General features: G+C 45.9%; 2 protein-coding genes across 2 annotated transcripts in view; both read left to right on the forward strand.

The window, feature by feature from the left end:
* LOC115206855 (cytoplasmic dynein 2 heavy chain 1) overlaps positions 1 to 3,332 on the forward strand; it is a 91,016-nt gene extending 87,684 nt beyond the window's left edge. Inside the window, exons 18-19 of the mRNA XM_029774032.1 lie at positions 247 to 363; positions 3,139 to 3,332. Coding sequence (XP_029629892.1) covers positions 247 to 363; positions 3,139 to 3,297 — 276 coding nt within the window. The 3' untranslated portion in view covers positions 3,298 to 3,332. The remainder of the gene's footprint in view (positions 1 to 246; positions 364 to 3,138) is intronic.
* Positions 3,333 to 10,622: 7,290 nt separating this feature from the next.
* LOC115206856 (semaphorin-4E-like) lies at positions 10,623 to 15,887 on the forward strand (the record flags this gene model as incomplete). Its single annotated transcript, XM_029774033.1, has 13 exons — positions 10,623 to 10,790; positions 11,197 to 11,256; positions 11,362 to 11,460; positions 11,692 to 11,791; positions 12,021 to 12,131; positions 12,363 to 12,514; positions 12,634 to 12,809; positions 12,940 to 13,093; positions 13,464 to 13,686; positions 13,858 to 13,976; positions 14,280 to 14,446; positions 14,570 to 14,622; positions 14,726 to 15,887. Coding segments are annotated over 13 exons (2,250 nt in total), but the record flags the coding sequence as incomplete, so codon positions are not given.
* Between the last annotated feature and the right edge of the window lie 1,613 nt (positions 15,888 to 17,500).

Here is a 17,500-nt window from a genome sequence, read left to right on the forward strand (position 1 = left end):
CATTCGTTCTCTCCCTCATCTCCCTTTCATGCTGTATATCACTTAAATGGTTGTGTTTAGAGTTAACTGTGATACACAGCTCAGCTTCTAATGATGTACCTCTTTCTGTCTCCCCATCTCTCCTCTCTCACCCCCCCTCCTCTCCCCATCTCTTTCTCTCTCTCTCTTTTTCTCTCCTCTCTCACCCCCTCCTCTCCCCATCTCTCTCTCTCCCCCTCTTCTCCCCATCTCTCTGTATGTCTGTAGGTGGGTGGTCTGCAGTTGGAGGGCTGTAGTTTTGATGGGGTTTGTCTGTCTGAGAACCAACATGACTCCCCCAGTGTGTCAGCTGTACCTGCCTGCTACATGGCCTGGATAGCACAGGTACTCACTCACTCACTCACTCACTCACTCACTCACTCACTCACTCACTCTCACACACACACACACACACACACACACACACACACACACACACACACACACACACACACTCACTCACACGAATCATTGAAGTGCTCTCTGTTCTTTCTGTGGTCAGGGTCAGAGTTCAGCTCTGTGATTAGCTGTTGTCATGGCAACAGAGTCTCCTCTGATTTACACTGAACAAAAATTTTAACACAGCATGCAGCAATTTCAACGATTTTACTGAGTTACAGTTCATAGAAGGAAATCAGTCAATTTAAATAAATTCATTAGGCCCTAATATATGAATTTCACATGACTGGGAATACAGATATGATTCTGTTGGTCAGATACCTTTAAAAAAGGTAGGGGCGTGGATCAGAAAACCAGTCCGTATCTGGTGTGACCACCATTTACCTCATGCAGCCCAACACAACTCCTTCGCATAGAGTTGATCAGGCTGTTGATTTTGGCCTGAACTGGAACACACTGTCGTACGCGTCGATCCAGAGCAGCCCAAACATGCTCAGTGGGTGACATGTCTGGTGAGTATGCAGGCCATGGAAGAACTGGGACATTTTCAGCTTCCAGGAATTTTGTACAGATCCTTGTGACATGGGGCCATACATTATCATGCTGAAACATGAGGTGATGGCAGCGGATGAATGGCACGACAATGGGCCTCAGGATCTCGTCACGGTATCACTGTGCATTAAAATGACCATTTACCATTATCCATAAAAAGAGCACACTTCTTCAACGTGTCAGTGGCCATCAAAGTGACCATTTGCCCATTGATGTCGGTAATGACGCCGAACTGCAGTCAGGTCATGATCCTGGTGAGGACAATGAGAACGCAGATGAGCTTCCCTTAGACGGTTTCTGACAGTTAGTGATGACATTCTTTGGTTGTACAAACCCACAGTTTCATCAGCTGGTCTTAGACGTACTGCCAAATTCTCTAAAACGACGGAGGTGGCTTATGGTAGAGAAATTAACATTAAATTCTCTGGCAACAGCTCTGGTGGACATTCCTGCAGTCAGCATGCCAATTGCATGCTCCCTCAATACTTTAGACATCTGTGGCATTGTGTTGTGTGACAAAACTGCACATTTTACATTGGCCTTTTATTGTCCCTAACACAAGGTGCACCTGTGTAATGATCATGCAGTTCAATCAGTTTCTTGATATGCCACACCTGTCAGGTGAATGGATTATCTTGACGAAGGAGAAATGCTCACTAACAGGGATGTAAACAAATTTGTGCACAACATTTAAGAGAAATAAGCCTTTTGTGCGTATGGAACATTTCTGGGATCTTTTATTTCAGCTCATGAAACAATTGGACCAACACTTTACATGTTGCCTTTATATTTTTGTTCAGGGTTGTTTATTTCCCTGAAGGTCTTACTGTGTGAGAGAAGGAACAATATATTTTATCCTTTGAACAGGCCTGCCATCTTTCTTCCCTCTCTCCTGGCCTCTCACTCAGTTATCTGAGTAAAACTGCTCAGACAGGAAAGGTGATGGATAGTATCTGACCAGTGGCTTTATTAACCAAACACTACTTGATATAGAGCATAATCCCCTCTTTCTTCTCCCTCCCTCTCCTCCCTCTGTTGCTCCTGTATAATGTCTAATGGCTGTACCACCAGGCTAATGTGGATTTAACCCTGCTACAGCAGTTATCTGAGGGATCTGAGGCCTATCTGACCAGCTTCAAACTGCTTTTACTGAGGCCTCGCCCACCCTCTACCTCAACTGGGGATGTTAACCGTTAGTCGTTAGCCTCCGAAAATACATTTGACCGTTCATGCTTATCAGTCTCTAGGTTCATTTGTATAATTTTGTGGGATTCATTTGGTGTGAGAATTGAACAAATCTAGTCTGTCAATAAAACAGGAACAGTGTCTTGGTCGACCGGAATGATTATTTTGTCGAAAAATAGTCACGTACAGTGAGTTTCTAGAGTTAGAAAGTAGATTTTGTGTGTTAACTAATGGCTTGCTGTCTCTAGTAGAATGAGCTGCAAGCAAGCCAGAGGAGAGACTCGTTGCTAGGCAACTCACAGACACTGGCTGCAGGGAGCAGTGGGAGAGAGGAACAGCATGAAACAGCTAAGCTAGCAACCCTCTCCTGTACTACTCGTTTCCTATATCAACTTTCCTTCGTTGTCCAGAAGCCAAAGGCACAATCCTAGTCATATGAACAACCCATTTTAGTTGTTGCATATTTCCATATTCCCTCTCTTCTAAGTTTCTAACGGAGATGTTTGTCTCTGTCACATGAAACGCATCACATCGTGTGTTTTCTACAACAGAGTTTTCCCGCAAATCTATTCAGTTCTGTGCTTCATTACAGTAGTTTGTTGTTCTATAATATGAGAGGATAGGCTCGCTATTGTCACTTGTTCTTTAAGCTCTTAATGAAAAATGTCTGCTCCTTCCATGCATAGTATTTTCCTTTGGGAACCTCATTCTACTGTTTGTTAACTGGTTAATGGGGGTTTGTTAGTCAGCAACAAAATGTACAGAAATGTGCATCCTTAACAACACACACACACACACACACACACACACATACACACACACCAATGACCTGTGAGTTGTGTATATATTTAGTTGCTAGATATCACTGTTGGAACTAGAAACACAAGCATTTCACTGCACCTGCGAAAACATCTGCAAATCTGTGTACGCGACCAATAAACGTTGATTTGATGTTAATATAACGTTGTGTGTGTTAAATTGCAGTGTTCCAGTGGCAGCTCCAGTCCTGAGGAGGTAATCTCTCTGCCAGTGTACACCAGCTCTGAGCGGGTCAGCGTGGTGACTCACGTCACGCTGCCTTGTGGAAGAAACCCTGACCAGTGGATTCAGAATGGAGCTGCCCTCTTCCTCAAACAGCAGTGAGACAGCCGGGCCAGGGGGCTAGAAGAGGGAGCTGGGGTAGGGGGCTAGAAGAGGGAGCTGGGGTAGGGGGCTAGAAGAGGGAGCTGGGGTAGGGGGCTAGAAGAGGGAGCTGGGCCAGGGGGCTAGAAGAGGGAGCTGGGCCAGGGGGCTAGAAGAGGGAGCTGGGGTAGGGGGCTAGAAGAGGGAGCTTGGGTAGGGGGCTAGAAGAGGGAGCTGGGCCAGGGGGCTAGAAGAGGGAGCTGGGGTAGGGGGCTAGAAGAGGGAGCTGGGGTAGGGGGCTAGAAGAGGGAGCTGGGGTAGGGGGCTAGAAGAGGGAGCTGGGCCAGGGGGCTAGAAGAGGGAGCTGGGCCAGGGGGCTAGAAGAGGGAGCTGGGCCAGGGGGCTAGAAGAGGGAGCTGGGGTAGGGGGCTAGAAGAGGGAGCTGGGGTAGGGGGCTAGAAGAGGGAGCTGGGCCAGGGGGCTAGAAGAGGGAGCTGGGCCAGGGGGCTAGAAGAGGGAGCTGGGGTAGGGGGCTAGAAGAGGGAGCTGGGGTAGGGGTTGGTGTTGGACTGAAGGAACAGAGGGTAGACATGTTTCTCAGGAAGTTTATCGGGCTTCACTACAGGTGTTTGTTGATATTTTAAGGTGACGATAGTCTGCAATGAAATGTGTAATGGCACATGCTGGTTCTTGACTATGTTTGAAAAGCATAGATTATTTTGTTGTCATGTTGCATTTTGAATGTTGATGGTTTAATGTTTACTCTTTAGTATTGTCATAGTCTGTTTGAATGTATTATTACAATAATAAAGCTTTATTTACTCTAGATATCTGGTTTCTTTCCATAATGAGTGTTTGTATGTGTTATAAAGACAGGCCTTGGATCAGGAGATATCTGGTTTCTTTCCATAATGAGTGTTTGTATGTGTTGTAAAGACAGGCCCTGGATCAGGAGATATCTGGTTTCTTTCCATAATGAGTGTTTGTATGTGTTGTAAAGACAGGCCCTGGATCAGGAGATATCTGTCCCTGGGTCTGACGTATTTATACTATATACACACTTCAACTCTGAGCCATTACACACAGACATCAGACTGACCTGGCCAATATACTATTCTAGTGGTATTTATCAGTGTGATTGGAGGGTCAGTTTTAGTTAAACCCCAGTGTGATTGGAGGGTCAGTTTTAGTTAAACCCCAGTGTGATTTGAGGGTCAGTTTTAGTTAAACCCCAGTGTGATTGGAGGGTCAGTTTTAGTTAAACCCCAGTGTGATTGGAGGGTCAGTTTTAGTTAAACCCCAGTGTCATTGGAGGGTCAGTTTTAGTTAAACCCCAGGCTCTACTGGTGTTTGTGTGTGTGTCTCTCTCTTTCAGCTCAGTAATGACCCTGGAGAGGCTCTGATGGAAAAAGATAGGGGGAGGAGGGGAGAGATTGTGTGTCGGTGTGTATATGGGGAGGGAGGTGTGCGTGTGTGGTGTGTGTGTGTGGAGAGAGCACATGGGAGGAGGGGTGAGTGTGTGGAAAGCACATGGGAGGAGGGGTGAAAGAGAGAGAGAGAGTGTGTGTGTGTGCGTGCGTGCATTCGTATGTGTGGAGAGAGCACACAGGAGGAGGAGTGAAAGAGAGAGAGAGTGTGTGTGTGGAGAGAGCACACAGGAGGAGGAGTGAAAGAGAGAGAGAGTGTGTGTGTGGAGAGAGCACACAGGAGGAGGAGTGAAAGAGAGAGAGAGTGTGTGTGTGGAGAGAGCACACAGGAGGAGGAGTGAAAGAGAGAGAGAGAGTGTGTGTGTGGAGAGAGCACACAGGAGGAGGAGTGAAAGAGAGAGAGAGAGTGTGTGTGGAGAGAGCACACAGGAGGAGGGGTGAGTTTGTGCTGCAGTATTGCAGAAGGGGAGTTAAATGGAAGAATGGGTTTAAAGGAGAGGGGATTGGACCGGAGAGGAGGGAGGGAGGGAGGGAGGGAGGAGGAGGAGGGAGGGAGGGAGGGAGGGAGGAGGAGGAGGGAGGAGGGAGGAGGAGAGGGGATTGGACCAGAGAGGAGGGAGGGAGGGAGGGAGGGAGGGAGGAGGAGGAGGGAGGAGGAGAGGGGATTGGACCAGAGAGGAGGGAGGGAGGGAGGGAGGGAGGGAGGGAGGGAGGGAGGGAGGGAGGGAGGGAGGGGAAGGATGAAGGGAGGAGGAGGAGGGAGGAGGAGAGGGGACAGATGGGTGAGAAAGAGGGATAAAGGGGACTAATGGTTAACAAGAGAGAGAGATGGGGAGGACAAGGTTAATGTGAGAGTAAATGAGAGAGAGAGAGGGGGTAGGGGAGATGGAGAATGTGACAGAACAAAGATGGGGGAAAGAGTTTTCACCATCAGAGGAGGGGGGCCTATTTGTCTGGTGTCTATGGCAGGCAAATGATGCAGTAGGTGGATTACATTCTGTTGGCATGTCCTGTTTTGTTTTCAAGATCCCCAAATACCGTGAACTGCCTCCCTGGTTCCCTCGCTATTCTTCTGTTCTCCCTTCATATCTCAGTCTCCAAATCTGCTCTGGTTAGAAATGAACCATAGAAATCCTGGTTTGTTGTGTTTGTTTGATTGTTTTTCATTCGTACAAGGTCTTGCTATGTATCTTAATGTCCAGCGTTAAGAATGAGTCCTATTCTACTCGTCAGACATAAACAGTGGTAATGGTATATTTTCAGTTGATAACATCCGACTGAATTATCTTTAGTTTCCCTGACTTCTTATCTGTTCATCCTGAGTTGGGCCACACAGTGAGCTGGTGTTACGTTTCCTCTTGTTGCAGACAACATTAGAAACACAAATCGTGGTTTCTGATCGAGCTTATCTGTAAGTCAGTGTACTTTCTTGGCCCTGAAGAACCACAAGGTGTGCACACTTTTGTTCCAGACCAGCACTAACTTCTAATTCAATTAATGTTCTGCTCATCAAGAATACGAACGGTTGAATCAGGTTTGGTCAGTTTTGTTTGCATGTTTTTTTCCCCCTGATATTTAGACCAGCTGAATCTATTCCTCTGTGATATTTAGACCAGCTGAATCTATTCCTCTGTGATATTTAGACCAGCTGAATCTATTCCTCTGTGATATTTAGACCAGCTGAATCTATTCCTCTGTGATATTTAGACCAGCTGAATCTATTCCTCTGTGATATTTAGACCAGCTGAATCTATTCCTCTGTGATATTTAGACCAGCTGAATCTATTCCTCTGTGATATTTAGACCAGCTGAATCTATTCCTCTGTGATATTTAGACCAGCTGAATCTATTCCTCTGTGATATTTAGACCAGCTGAATCTATTCCTCTGTGATATTTTGACCAGCTGAATCTATTCCTCTGTGATATTTAGACCAGCTGAATCTATTCCTCTGTGATATTTAGACCAGCTGAATCTATTCCTCTGTGATATTTAGACCAGCTGAATCTATTCCTCTGTGATATTTAGACCAGCTGAATCTATTCCTCTGTGATATTTAGACCAGCTGAATCTATTCCTCTGTGATATTTAGACCAGCTGAATCTATTCCTCTGTGATATTTAGACCAGCTGAATCTATTCCTCTGTGATATTTAGACCAGCTGAATCTATTCCTCTGTGATATTTAGACCAGCTGAATCTATTCCTCTGTGATATTTAGACCAGCTGAATCTATTCCTCTGTGATATTTAGACCAGCTGAATCTATTCCTCTGTGATATTTAGACCAGCTGAATCTATTCCTCTGTGATATTTAGACCAGCTGAATCTATTCCTCTGTGTGTGCTTGAAGGAAATGCTGAAGAGTGGGGGTCAAAGAAGATGTTTCTACAAGAAAAGAGGGAGAGAATGGGGAAGGAAGGTGGAAGAGAGAGATGATGGGGAGGAGGAAGGAGGGAGAGATGATGGGGAGGAGGGAGAGAGAGAGAGATGATGGGGAGGGGAAAGGAGGGAGAGAGAGAGAGATGATGAGGAGGAAGGAGGGAGAGAGACATTTTTTACATTTACATTTTAGTCATTTAGCAGACACTCTTATCCAGAGCGACTTACAGTAGTGAATGCATACATTACATTGTTTTTTTTGTACTGGCCCCCCGTGGGAATCGAACCCACAACCCTGGCGTTGCACACACCATGCTCTACCATCTGAGCCACAGGGAAGACAGAGACGATGGGGAGGGGGAAGGGGAGACGATGGGGAGGGGGGAGGAAGGAGGGAGAGAGACAGGGGGAGGGGGAAGGGGAGACGATGGGGAGGGGGGAGGAAGGAGGGAGAGAAAGAGACGATGGGGAGGGGGAAGAAAGGAGGGAGAGAGACGACGGGGAGGGGGGGAGGAAGAGACGACGGGGAGGGAGGGAGGGAGGGAGAGAGACGGGGAGAAGGAGGGAGGGAGACTATGGGGAGGGGGGAAGGAGGGAGGGAGGGAGACGATGGGGAGGGGGGAGGAGGGAGGGAGACGATGGGGAGGGGGGAGGAGGGAGGGAGAGATGGTGCTAATGGATTAATAGGATTTTAATATCATCACCACTCTCACCCCCGACACACACACACACCTCTTCCTATCTGGAGATGGCCTGTGGGCTGTAAGCATGTTCAGGCTGAGAAACAAAGCTGTGAGGCCGACTTGCCTATTGATCACAATCCACACTTACCATTACCATTACTGTTACACACACACACACACACACCACAAGGGTAAAAAATAGAGCATGAGGTGTGTGTTCCACATCAGGGGAGGTTCTTATCCTCCTCTTCCAGTAGACAGCCTGGGGAGACTGAGCCAATGACAGGTCTACAACAATATCTGCTCATCAGGTCTCTCCCTGGAGAGGAGAGGAGAGGAGAGGAGAGGAGAGGAGAGGAGAGGAGAGGAGAGGAGAGGAGAGGAGAGGAGAGGAGAGAGGGGACTCTCATTCTAGACGGAACTTACTGGAACATATCAATATGGGGTGGCAGTAGGGATCTCTGGCCAGGATACAGTCCAGACAGGACCCATACCGACCACAGTCCCTAACTGGAATCTGGACCACTCCAGACTCTGAGCCTGCATAGAGCTGTCCCTGGAGAAAAACACACACTGATTACTAAACCACCAGTGTTAGCTTCTCATTGGATGACCTGGTGCCATTCATCTTCAACAAGCAGGTAGCCTAGTGGTTAGAGCGTTGGACTAGTAACCGAAAGGTTGCTGGATCGAATCCCCGAGCTGACAAGGCATAAATCTGTTGTTCTGTTGTTCTGCCCCCAGGCTGTCATTGAAAATAACAATTTGTTCTTAACTGAATTGCCTAGTAAAATGAAAATGTATCGTGTATCTACAGCCCTGGTAGGTGTAGACATCTCTGGTCCAGGGTTAGGTGTGTCAGTAAGCTTCCTTTAGTGAAGGTCAGCACCACGGTAAGAAAACCTGATCCTAAATCAATTATTAAGTGTAGAAAATCTGGACCAACCACCTAAATGGGCAAAGAACAACCATTTTTCACACAATTTGGGGTAGAGGCCTCCCACGATACTCAATATAACGCTCACTTTACCGCAGTACAGTTCCATTACCTGTTCAAGTCATGTGTCCAGTGTCACTGCACACTGACACCCCTCCCCAAGAGGGAAGATCCTCTATAACTCTACCACTACAGCATCACGTGACATACTTGATCAATAACACTGTATCTATAATACAGACATAGTACATGTAGCAGTATGTGGTGTGGTTTAAATTGATTCTACAGATACTTATTTGTAGTGTTACTCGGAGGTTTGGGGGAGTCTATTGTGGCCATAGGCCCCACTGATAGTTAATTTGTGTTCATGTTGAACAATGTTCTGGATTAGACGGGCTAATTGCCCGTTAGCTCTAACCCCTCCCACCGGCCCACACAGCCAATGGAGTGACAGAGAGGAACGATCTCTTAGACCTGTGTGCTCACATCAGCCAATCAGATATCTTGCTCTCAAGAGGATGCCCTTGAGCACTCCAACACACACACACACAAACACACACTGGCTACACACTGGCCACTTGCCACGTTCAGAGGGCAGCGTGTCGCTCCGTCAGGATGTTTATGGTTTCCCAGAAAAAGCAAATCACCACGGCAACGGCTGGGTGGATTTACGGCCGTAGCCCTGTCTCCCACCCTTAGACAAACCATGTATCACCCTTACACAGTACACACACTCACACATACACACTCACACACACCCATATACACTCATAGTAGTTCGTATGCACAAACACACGCACACTCATACACACACACATAAACTACATTTAATTTCAATAGAGCACAATGTTATAAGGGTTGCTGTGTCAGAAATAATGGCTGATTTAGGGGTGAGCTTCCATGTATGTGGTGGAAAAATCTGGGTAATTGAGGGACAACAAGATCACTAGTACAGTCATTATGATTTGAGGAGGGTGACAACATAGAAATACAATCTAGATTATATTTCTATGGATGGCATTGGCTCGGCATGTAGATTGTACATTGTGTCATCAGTCTTAGAATGTGTAGTCCAACTCTACTCCTGAAAATTCTATTGTAGCTGACCAAACAATGGACAGTTTAGAATACTGGAGTAATTCAACATTCCACCATTGAACCATATGGGACATGTTTCAGGATAAACACTTGTATATTTTAAATGGAATCCAAAAGCTTTGGTCAATCTGTCCAGATCATTACACAGTTTTGTGTGTGTGTGAGGGTGATCTAGTTGAGACAATTATAATAGCAGCCAAAAAAGGAAAGCAATATGCTCAGACTGTGGATCCATTCCATCATCCACTGTAGTGTACAGTTTGATGTCATAATCAACATCTCATTACCCGCATTATGACATCACACGGTCAATCCTATATAAACAGCAGCCCAACGCCAACATTAAGAGAATTCTGTGTTGCATTGAACATTGAGCAAGTGTGTTGCATTGAGCATTGACAGCTGCTGACAAGAGGACCATTATGGCTCCTCTCGCTTCCCTGAGGGTTTTCTTGGGCCTGTTCCTGGTCCTTATACCCTCGGTCCTGGGTGAAGTGTTCGCCAGCATCCCTAGGAAGACCATACAATATGACAGTAAGCCATTATCTCTCTCCAATATCTGTTTACATCCTTGCATGTAGAGAAATGCATATTTTCCACTCAACTAAAGTTAGGCTTATATGGCAGCTTAGTGTAATGTTTTTTCTCAATATAAAGCATCTAATATGATCCAAAGCCATCCAAAAGGGTTCTTTGGCTGTCCCCATGGGAGAACCCTATGAAGAATTGAAACAATATTTAAAAGTATTTAAACAGAGCATTGTGCCTCTATGTCGTGAACACAAATGTTTTATAAATGCTACATACAACCACTCTAAGTAAAGTGTTATCATATTGTTCTTCTGTTTAGATGCTAAGATTTTCAGAGAGAATGGCATTTCAAACTATTCAACGATGACATTGAGAGAGGACCTGGGTATCCTTGTCGTTGGTGCTCGAGACGCCGTATACGCTCTGGACCTTGAGGATATCTCCTCGAAAAAGTCTGGGGTAAGGAACTCAGTGTAATCAAGGTCTTGTATGTCAATACATCCATACAGTATTGTCTGGTCTCTAGAGTATTCCTGCTGTATGTTAATGGAAATCTGTCTGTTGCTGCAGGTCTACTGGCAGGTCTCAGAGCCTGCTGTATGTTAATGTGAAGCTGTCTGTTGCTGCAGGTCTACTGGCAGGTCTCAGAGCCTGCTGTATGTTAATGGAAATCTGTCTGTTGCTACAGGTCTACTGGCAGGTCTCAGAGCCTGCTGTATGTTAATGGGAATCTGTCTGTTGCTGCAGGTCTACTGGCAGGTCTCAGAGCCTGCTGTATGTTAATGGAAATCTGTCTGTTGCTACAGGTCTACTGGCAGGTCTCAGAGCCTGCTGTATGTTAATGGAAATCTGTCTGTTGCTGCAGGTCTACTGGCAGGTCTCAGAGGAGCAGAAAACGTCCTGCGAGAGGAAGGGAAAAGATTCAGTAAGTAGATTGTAGGATGGATCATCTCTCCTCTCAGAGAACTCTCTGAAGCAGTATACTGATAGAAACAAACCACATGACCGTTCCAATCTTATCCTATTCCAGATGGAATGTCAGAACTACATCAAGACACTTCAGACTCTCCACGATGGTAGGATGTTGGTGTGTGGGACCAGCGCATACAACCCCACATGTGACTATATGGTGAGTATAACCTGGACAGGTCATCTCGCCTGTTGTTTCACACTACATATCATGTGACTGTGGACCGTTGTCATATTCTGGTTGTTTACACTGAACTAACTGCAGACATATGTAGCACACCAACCCTCTGTCTTTCTGTGAGGGGTCCCAACTACCTTTCAGTGGTTATAGATCACAGCCTTAATGTACACCTCCACATCGCAACCAAACATGCATTGTGTTCTCCAACAGACCTACGCAAACGGAACGTTGACCCTGGAAGGGAAGAAGGAAGAGGGGCGAGGGAAAGTTCCCTTTGACCCCTTCCAGAGGTCAACCTCAGTCATGGTTGGTGAGTACAGCTTCTTTCTGATATCTCCAGTGCCTCCCCACAGGGACAGAGTAGTAGAATTGTGCAGTCCTACTATTATAAATAAAACAACTATAAATAAAGTGTTGAAAAAAGTGGACCCACACTGAAAGTTGTTGGTGATGTGAAATACATTACTGATTAACTTCATTCACTTTTTTAGTCTTTATTATTTCAGTTCTGATGATTGTCATTGTTAATCATCTATCAGGGACAGAACTATATTCAGCCACAGCGGTCAACTTCCTGGGTACTGAGCAGGTGTTGCAGCGTCATTCCTTCCCAGCTATCAGGACCGAACACAGACAGTCCTGGCTTAACAGTAAGCTCCAAGCGCTCTGTTTTAAATGTACTACTCACTGTCAACCACAGAATACTGTGACAATGTGTTGATGCATTTCTTGATGTGTAGCTAAACAGACACCTGAATGTGGACGTTCCACAGAGAGAGACAGCCATTTTAAATGTATTTCTTTATTCAATATGCCTTAAATAATGGATCCCAAGTCTGGTTTCAGTCTCTGTGAGAAAACTGAACTGTGTCTTTCTCCAGAGCCCTCCTTCGTACAGTTGGACGTCGTCCCCGAGAGCATTAACAACCTCGATGGGGACGACGATAAAGTCTATATGTTCTTTAGTGAGGAGGCCATGGAGTTTGACCTGCCAGACCAGATCAGGGTATCTCGTGTGGCACGGGTCTGCAAGGTACTTATAAAATGCTCTTAAATTTAAAGAATGTTCATGTCTGTTCTAGTGTTCTAATTCCTAATACTATGGTCGACACTGACACCGAGCATGTCTCCCTCTCTGTTGTTGGTGTGCAGGGGGATATGGGTGGTCAGAGGACCTTACAGCAAAAGTGGACGTCCTTCCTGAAGGCCCGTCTTGACTGCCCGGTGCCCCTGGAACCTAGCCTGCCAGCCATCATTCAGGATATCTTCCTCCTGAAAGACCAGGATTGGAGGAAGAGCGTGTTTTACGCTGTTTTCAGCCCGCAGACGTGAGTTCTAACATTTCTTTATTAGTACAGTCCAGCTGAAATTCTATACTGTCAAATCTGTAAAATAATGTTCAGTTGTAGGGATTCTGAAGTGATGTTGGAATAATAAATGGTGTTTTGATGATTACAGAACCACATCGGATCTCTCTACTGTGTGTGCGTTCAGCGTGTCTGACATTGGGAAAGTCTTCGCTGAGGGTAGGTATATGACTCCGGTGACAATGGAGTCAGAAACAAGGTGGGTAACCCACACCAGAGAGGAGCCTGTCCCACGACCTGGAGCAGTGAGTAATAACATGACTTATATAGATGATTCAATTAAATGATCATTGATTAACTTCTTCCAGATATAAGTGTCATGTGACAGTATTCTACCTATGTTCCTCTACAGTGCACAATTATTGTCCAAAACACTTAATCAAATGTGGCAAATACGCTCAGGCTGAATCCCAAATGGTATCCTATTCCCTACTGTACGAAGTGTACTACTTTTGAACAGAACCCTATGAGCCCTGGTAAAAAGGAATGCACTATATAGGGAATAGGGGGCTATTTGGAACACAGGCTTAGTTTCAAGAGTGCTTCCGTCATAATTCTAGACCTACAGTATATGTGAACCGTCTCATCAACTCTCTGGTCGTGTTGTTGTTAAAGTGTATGAACAATGCTGTGCGGGACCTCGGGATTGTTCACTCGCTGGACCTCCCTGACAAGACGCTACAGTTCGTCCGTGACCAGCCACTCATGGAGGGAGCAGTGCCTCCACTGACCGGGGGTCCACTGGTGCTGCAGAGGGGAGCCAAGTTGTCAGTGATTGTTGTGGACCGAGTCATGGCCATGGATGGAGAAATCCACCACGTTATGTTTATTGGAACAGGTACTGACTATTGACAGCCCTTTATCATCCCAATTCACATTGTTCAGTGATTATTACTGTCTATATATGTATTCATGTACTGTGTGTATATATGAGAATTATTTTCTGACAAAGACAACCAATGTCAGTGTTGGCTCTAGAGAGTAACTGACGTGTCCTGCTCCCTGACAGAGGAGGGCACGGTGCAGAAGGCTGTGCAGTACGCTGCTGGTGACACAGTCATCATCCAAGAGATCCAGGTGTTCCAAACTCTGGAGCCAATCAAAGTGCTGCGTCTCTCCTCTGGCACGGTAACACATTTAGTGCAAAACATTATGAGTATATATTTTTTATTTAACTAGGCAGGCCAGTTAAAAACAAATTCTTATTTACAATGAAGGCCTACCAGGGAACAGTGGGTTAACTGCTTTGTTCAGGGGGCAGAACGACAGATTTATACCTTGTCAGCTCAGGGATTCGATCCAGCAACCTTTCGGGTACTAGTCCAACGCTCTAACCACTAGGCTACCTGCTTGTTGAAGATGAATGGCACCAGGTCATCCAATGAGAAGCTAACACTGGTGGTTTAGTAATCAGTGTGTGTTTTTCTCCAGGGACAGCTCTATGCAGGCTCAGAGTCTGGAGTGGTCCAGATTCCAGTTAGGGACTGTGGTCGGTATGGGTCTTGTCTGGACTGTATCCTGGCCAGAGATCCCTACTGTGCCTGGGACACCACCTCAGCAGCCTGCTCATCTGTCTACAACTTACCCACTGGCTCCAGGTAGGATGCTGCTAAACTCTACAACACTCTCACTCTAGAGTAACCACTGTCTGCATGTACTATTGGAACAAATATGATTTCAAATGTCCTTCGAATAACAGTAGCTGTTTCTTTATCTTTCAGGAACTTGTACCAAAGCCTTATTCATGCGGATGCCTCGATGTGCCCCCGATCACGTAGGTTAATTTCTCAACTAGTGAAATACTGTGATGTACCAACATGAAGTAGGCTACATGCCAAGTTAAGGGCATTCAGTGACTCCCATTGTGTTGTTTTCAGTCCCTATGAAGCCACTTCCATTACCATTTAATATTGGGAGCTCCGTCCACCTGCCGTGTCAACCAGCATCCAACCTGGCACAGGTGAGCTGGCACTTTGCTAGGCAGCCCCTCCAGCTGAGAGACAGGTACCAGATGTTGAGCCAGGACTTGTTGATAGTGAGTGCCGTAGCTTCAGACGCTGGTCGGTACACCTGCCAGAGTCTGGAGGAGGTCAAAGGTCGACTCTACACCAGGACAGAGGCTGCCTACATCCTGCAGCCCACAAAAACTCTACTGGTCCTGCAGATATCTGTGGCTGTGCTGTCTGTGCTGCTGGGGGTTGTGGTCCTCTGGAGTGTGAGGAGACACTTCAGACTCAGGGCCAGAATTCACCCAGCAGAACCCTGCCAGAACAACAACAACAACTGGAGAGCAGGCCCTGGTCGTGTCCCTGGGTCTGAAGTGAACAACAATCACACCATCATCACCATTGAGGACATGGAGGATAATCAGACAGCGAGGGTATCTGTCGCTCTTCTGTCCATGATCCTGGGGTCTCTAATGCTCTGGAACATCAGCAGAGACCAGTTGAGCCACAGAGTCTTCAGGATGGAGGAGGGGCTCCAGGATCACATGTCACCGGTTAACCGCTCATCTGACGCAGTTATCCACATGGGTGACATCTGAGCTGGGACTAATAACTGAGACTAGGGGTGCGTTCAATTCGATTCAACGTTTGCTATGTTGCGTGACGGTTTGTACTGAACGACACGTTTACTCAAAACGGTGCTCACCATTCTTAGACAGCCTTTGAGGTACGTTCGCTCCCGTTTTGGTGAGTGTGACGAACTGTGGCCTGTTCAATAAGGGTGTGACTATTTGAAATCGCTAAACATGAGTAGCACACACCATACAATCTCCCTCCGGGCCACAATAATCACACTGTTTTTCTGCGGGTTGTTCAGTACTGTTTCCGTTTGAATGAAATGTTGAACACCATTCTGTCGTACTGACAGCACCCCTAGAATCACCAGCACCATTCTTTAGCCATTGTTTTCCACTTAAGATCCTTGTGTTGAATGTATTTTTATGTTTGTATAAATATTATATATTGCAAATATTATGTATCTGTCTACATGAGTGTTTTTCTATATTATTAAATGATTAAATCTTATATCAAATCACAGATACCTGTATTTAGAGTCAGAGTCAGTCTCCACCAATCTATTATTCAGTCAGTCTCCACCAATCTATTATTCAGTCAGTCTCCACCAATCTATTAGTCAGTCAGTCTCCACCAATCTATTAGTCAGAGTCAGTCTCCACCAATCTAGTAGTCAGTGTCAGTCTCCACCAATCTATTAGTCAGAGTCAGTCTCCACCAATCTCTTAGTCAGAGTCAGTCTCCACCAATCTATTAGTCAGAGTCAGTCTCCACCAATCTATTAGTCAGAGTCAGTCTCTACCAATATATTAGACAGTCAGTCTCCACCAATCTATTAGTCAGTCAGTTATCTCAACCAATTTATTAGTCAGAGTCAGTCTCTACCAATCTATTAGTCAGAGTCAGTCTCTACCAATCTATTAGTCATAGTCAGTCTCTACCAATCTATTAGTCAGTCAGTCTCTACCAATCTATTATTCAGAGTCAGTCTCCACCAATCTATTAGTCAGTCAGTCTCCACCAATCTATTAGTCAGAGTCAGTCTCTACCAATCTATTAGTCAGTTATCTCAACCAATCTAGTAGTCAGAGTCAGTCTCCACCAATCTATTAGTCAGAGTCAGTCTCCACCAATCTATTATTCAGAGTCAGTCTCTACCAATCTATTAGTCAGAGTCAGTCTCTACCAATCTATTAGTCAGAGTCCGTCTCCACCAATCTATTAGTCAGAGTCAGTCTCCACCAATCTATTAGTCAGAGTCAGTCTCTACCAATCTATTAGTCAGAGTCAGTCTCCACCAATCTATTAATCAGTCTCCACCAGGGCTCTCCAACCTTGTTCCTGTTATGATACCGTCCTGTAGATGTTCACTCGAACCCTAACCTAGAACACCTGATTTTACTAATAAGCTGGTTTATTAACTGAGGTAGATTAGTTACAGCCGGGGTTGGAGAGTTAAACCTAGAGAAGGGTATCTCTCCTGGAACAGGGTTGGAGAGATAAACCTAGAGAAGGGTATCTCTCCTGGAACAGGGTTGGAGAGATAAATCTAGAGACGGGTATCTCTCCTGGAACAGGGTTGGAGAGATAAACCTAGAGACGCGTATCTCTCCTGGAACAGGTTTGGAGAGATAAACCTAGAGAAGGCTATCTCTCCTGGAATAGGGTTGGAGAGATAAACCTAGAGACGGGTATCTATCCTGGAACAGGGTTGGAGAGATAAACCTAGAGACGGGTATCTATCCTGGAACAGGGTTGGAGAGATAAACCTAGAGACGGGTATCTCTCCAGGAACAGGGTTTGAGAGATAAACCTAGAGACGGGTATCTCTCCAGGAACAGGGTTGGAGAGATAAACCTAGAGACGGGTATCTATCCTGGAACAGGGTTGGAGAGATAAACCTAGAGACGGGTATCTCTCCAGGAACAGAGTTGGAGAGATAAACCTAGAGACGGGTATCTCTCCAGGAACAGAGTTGGAGAGATAAACCTAGAGACGGGTATCTCTCCAGGAACAGGGTTGGAGAGATAAACCTAGAGACGGGTATCTATCCTGGAACAGGGTTGGAGAGATAAACCTAGAGACGGGTATCTATCCTGGAACAGGGTTGGAGAGATAAACCTAGAGACG

This window comes from Salmo trutta, chromosome 13, assembly GCF_901001165.1.
Source record: "Salmo trutta chromosome 13, fSalTru1.1, whole genome shotgun sequence".
NCBI classification, from domain to species: Eukaryota; Metazoa; Chordata; class Actinopteri; order Salmoniformes; family Salmonidae; genus Salmo; species Salmo trutta.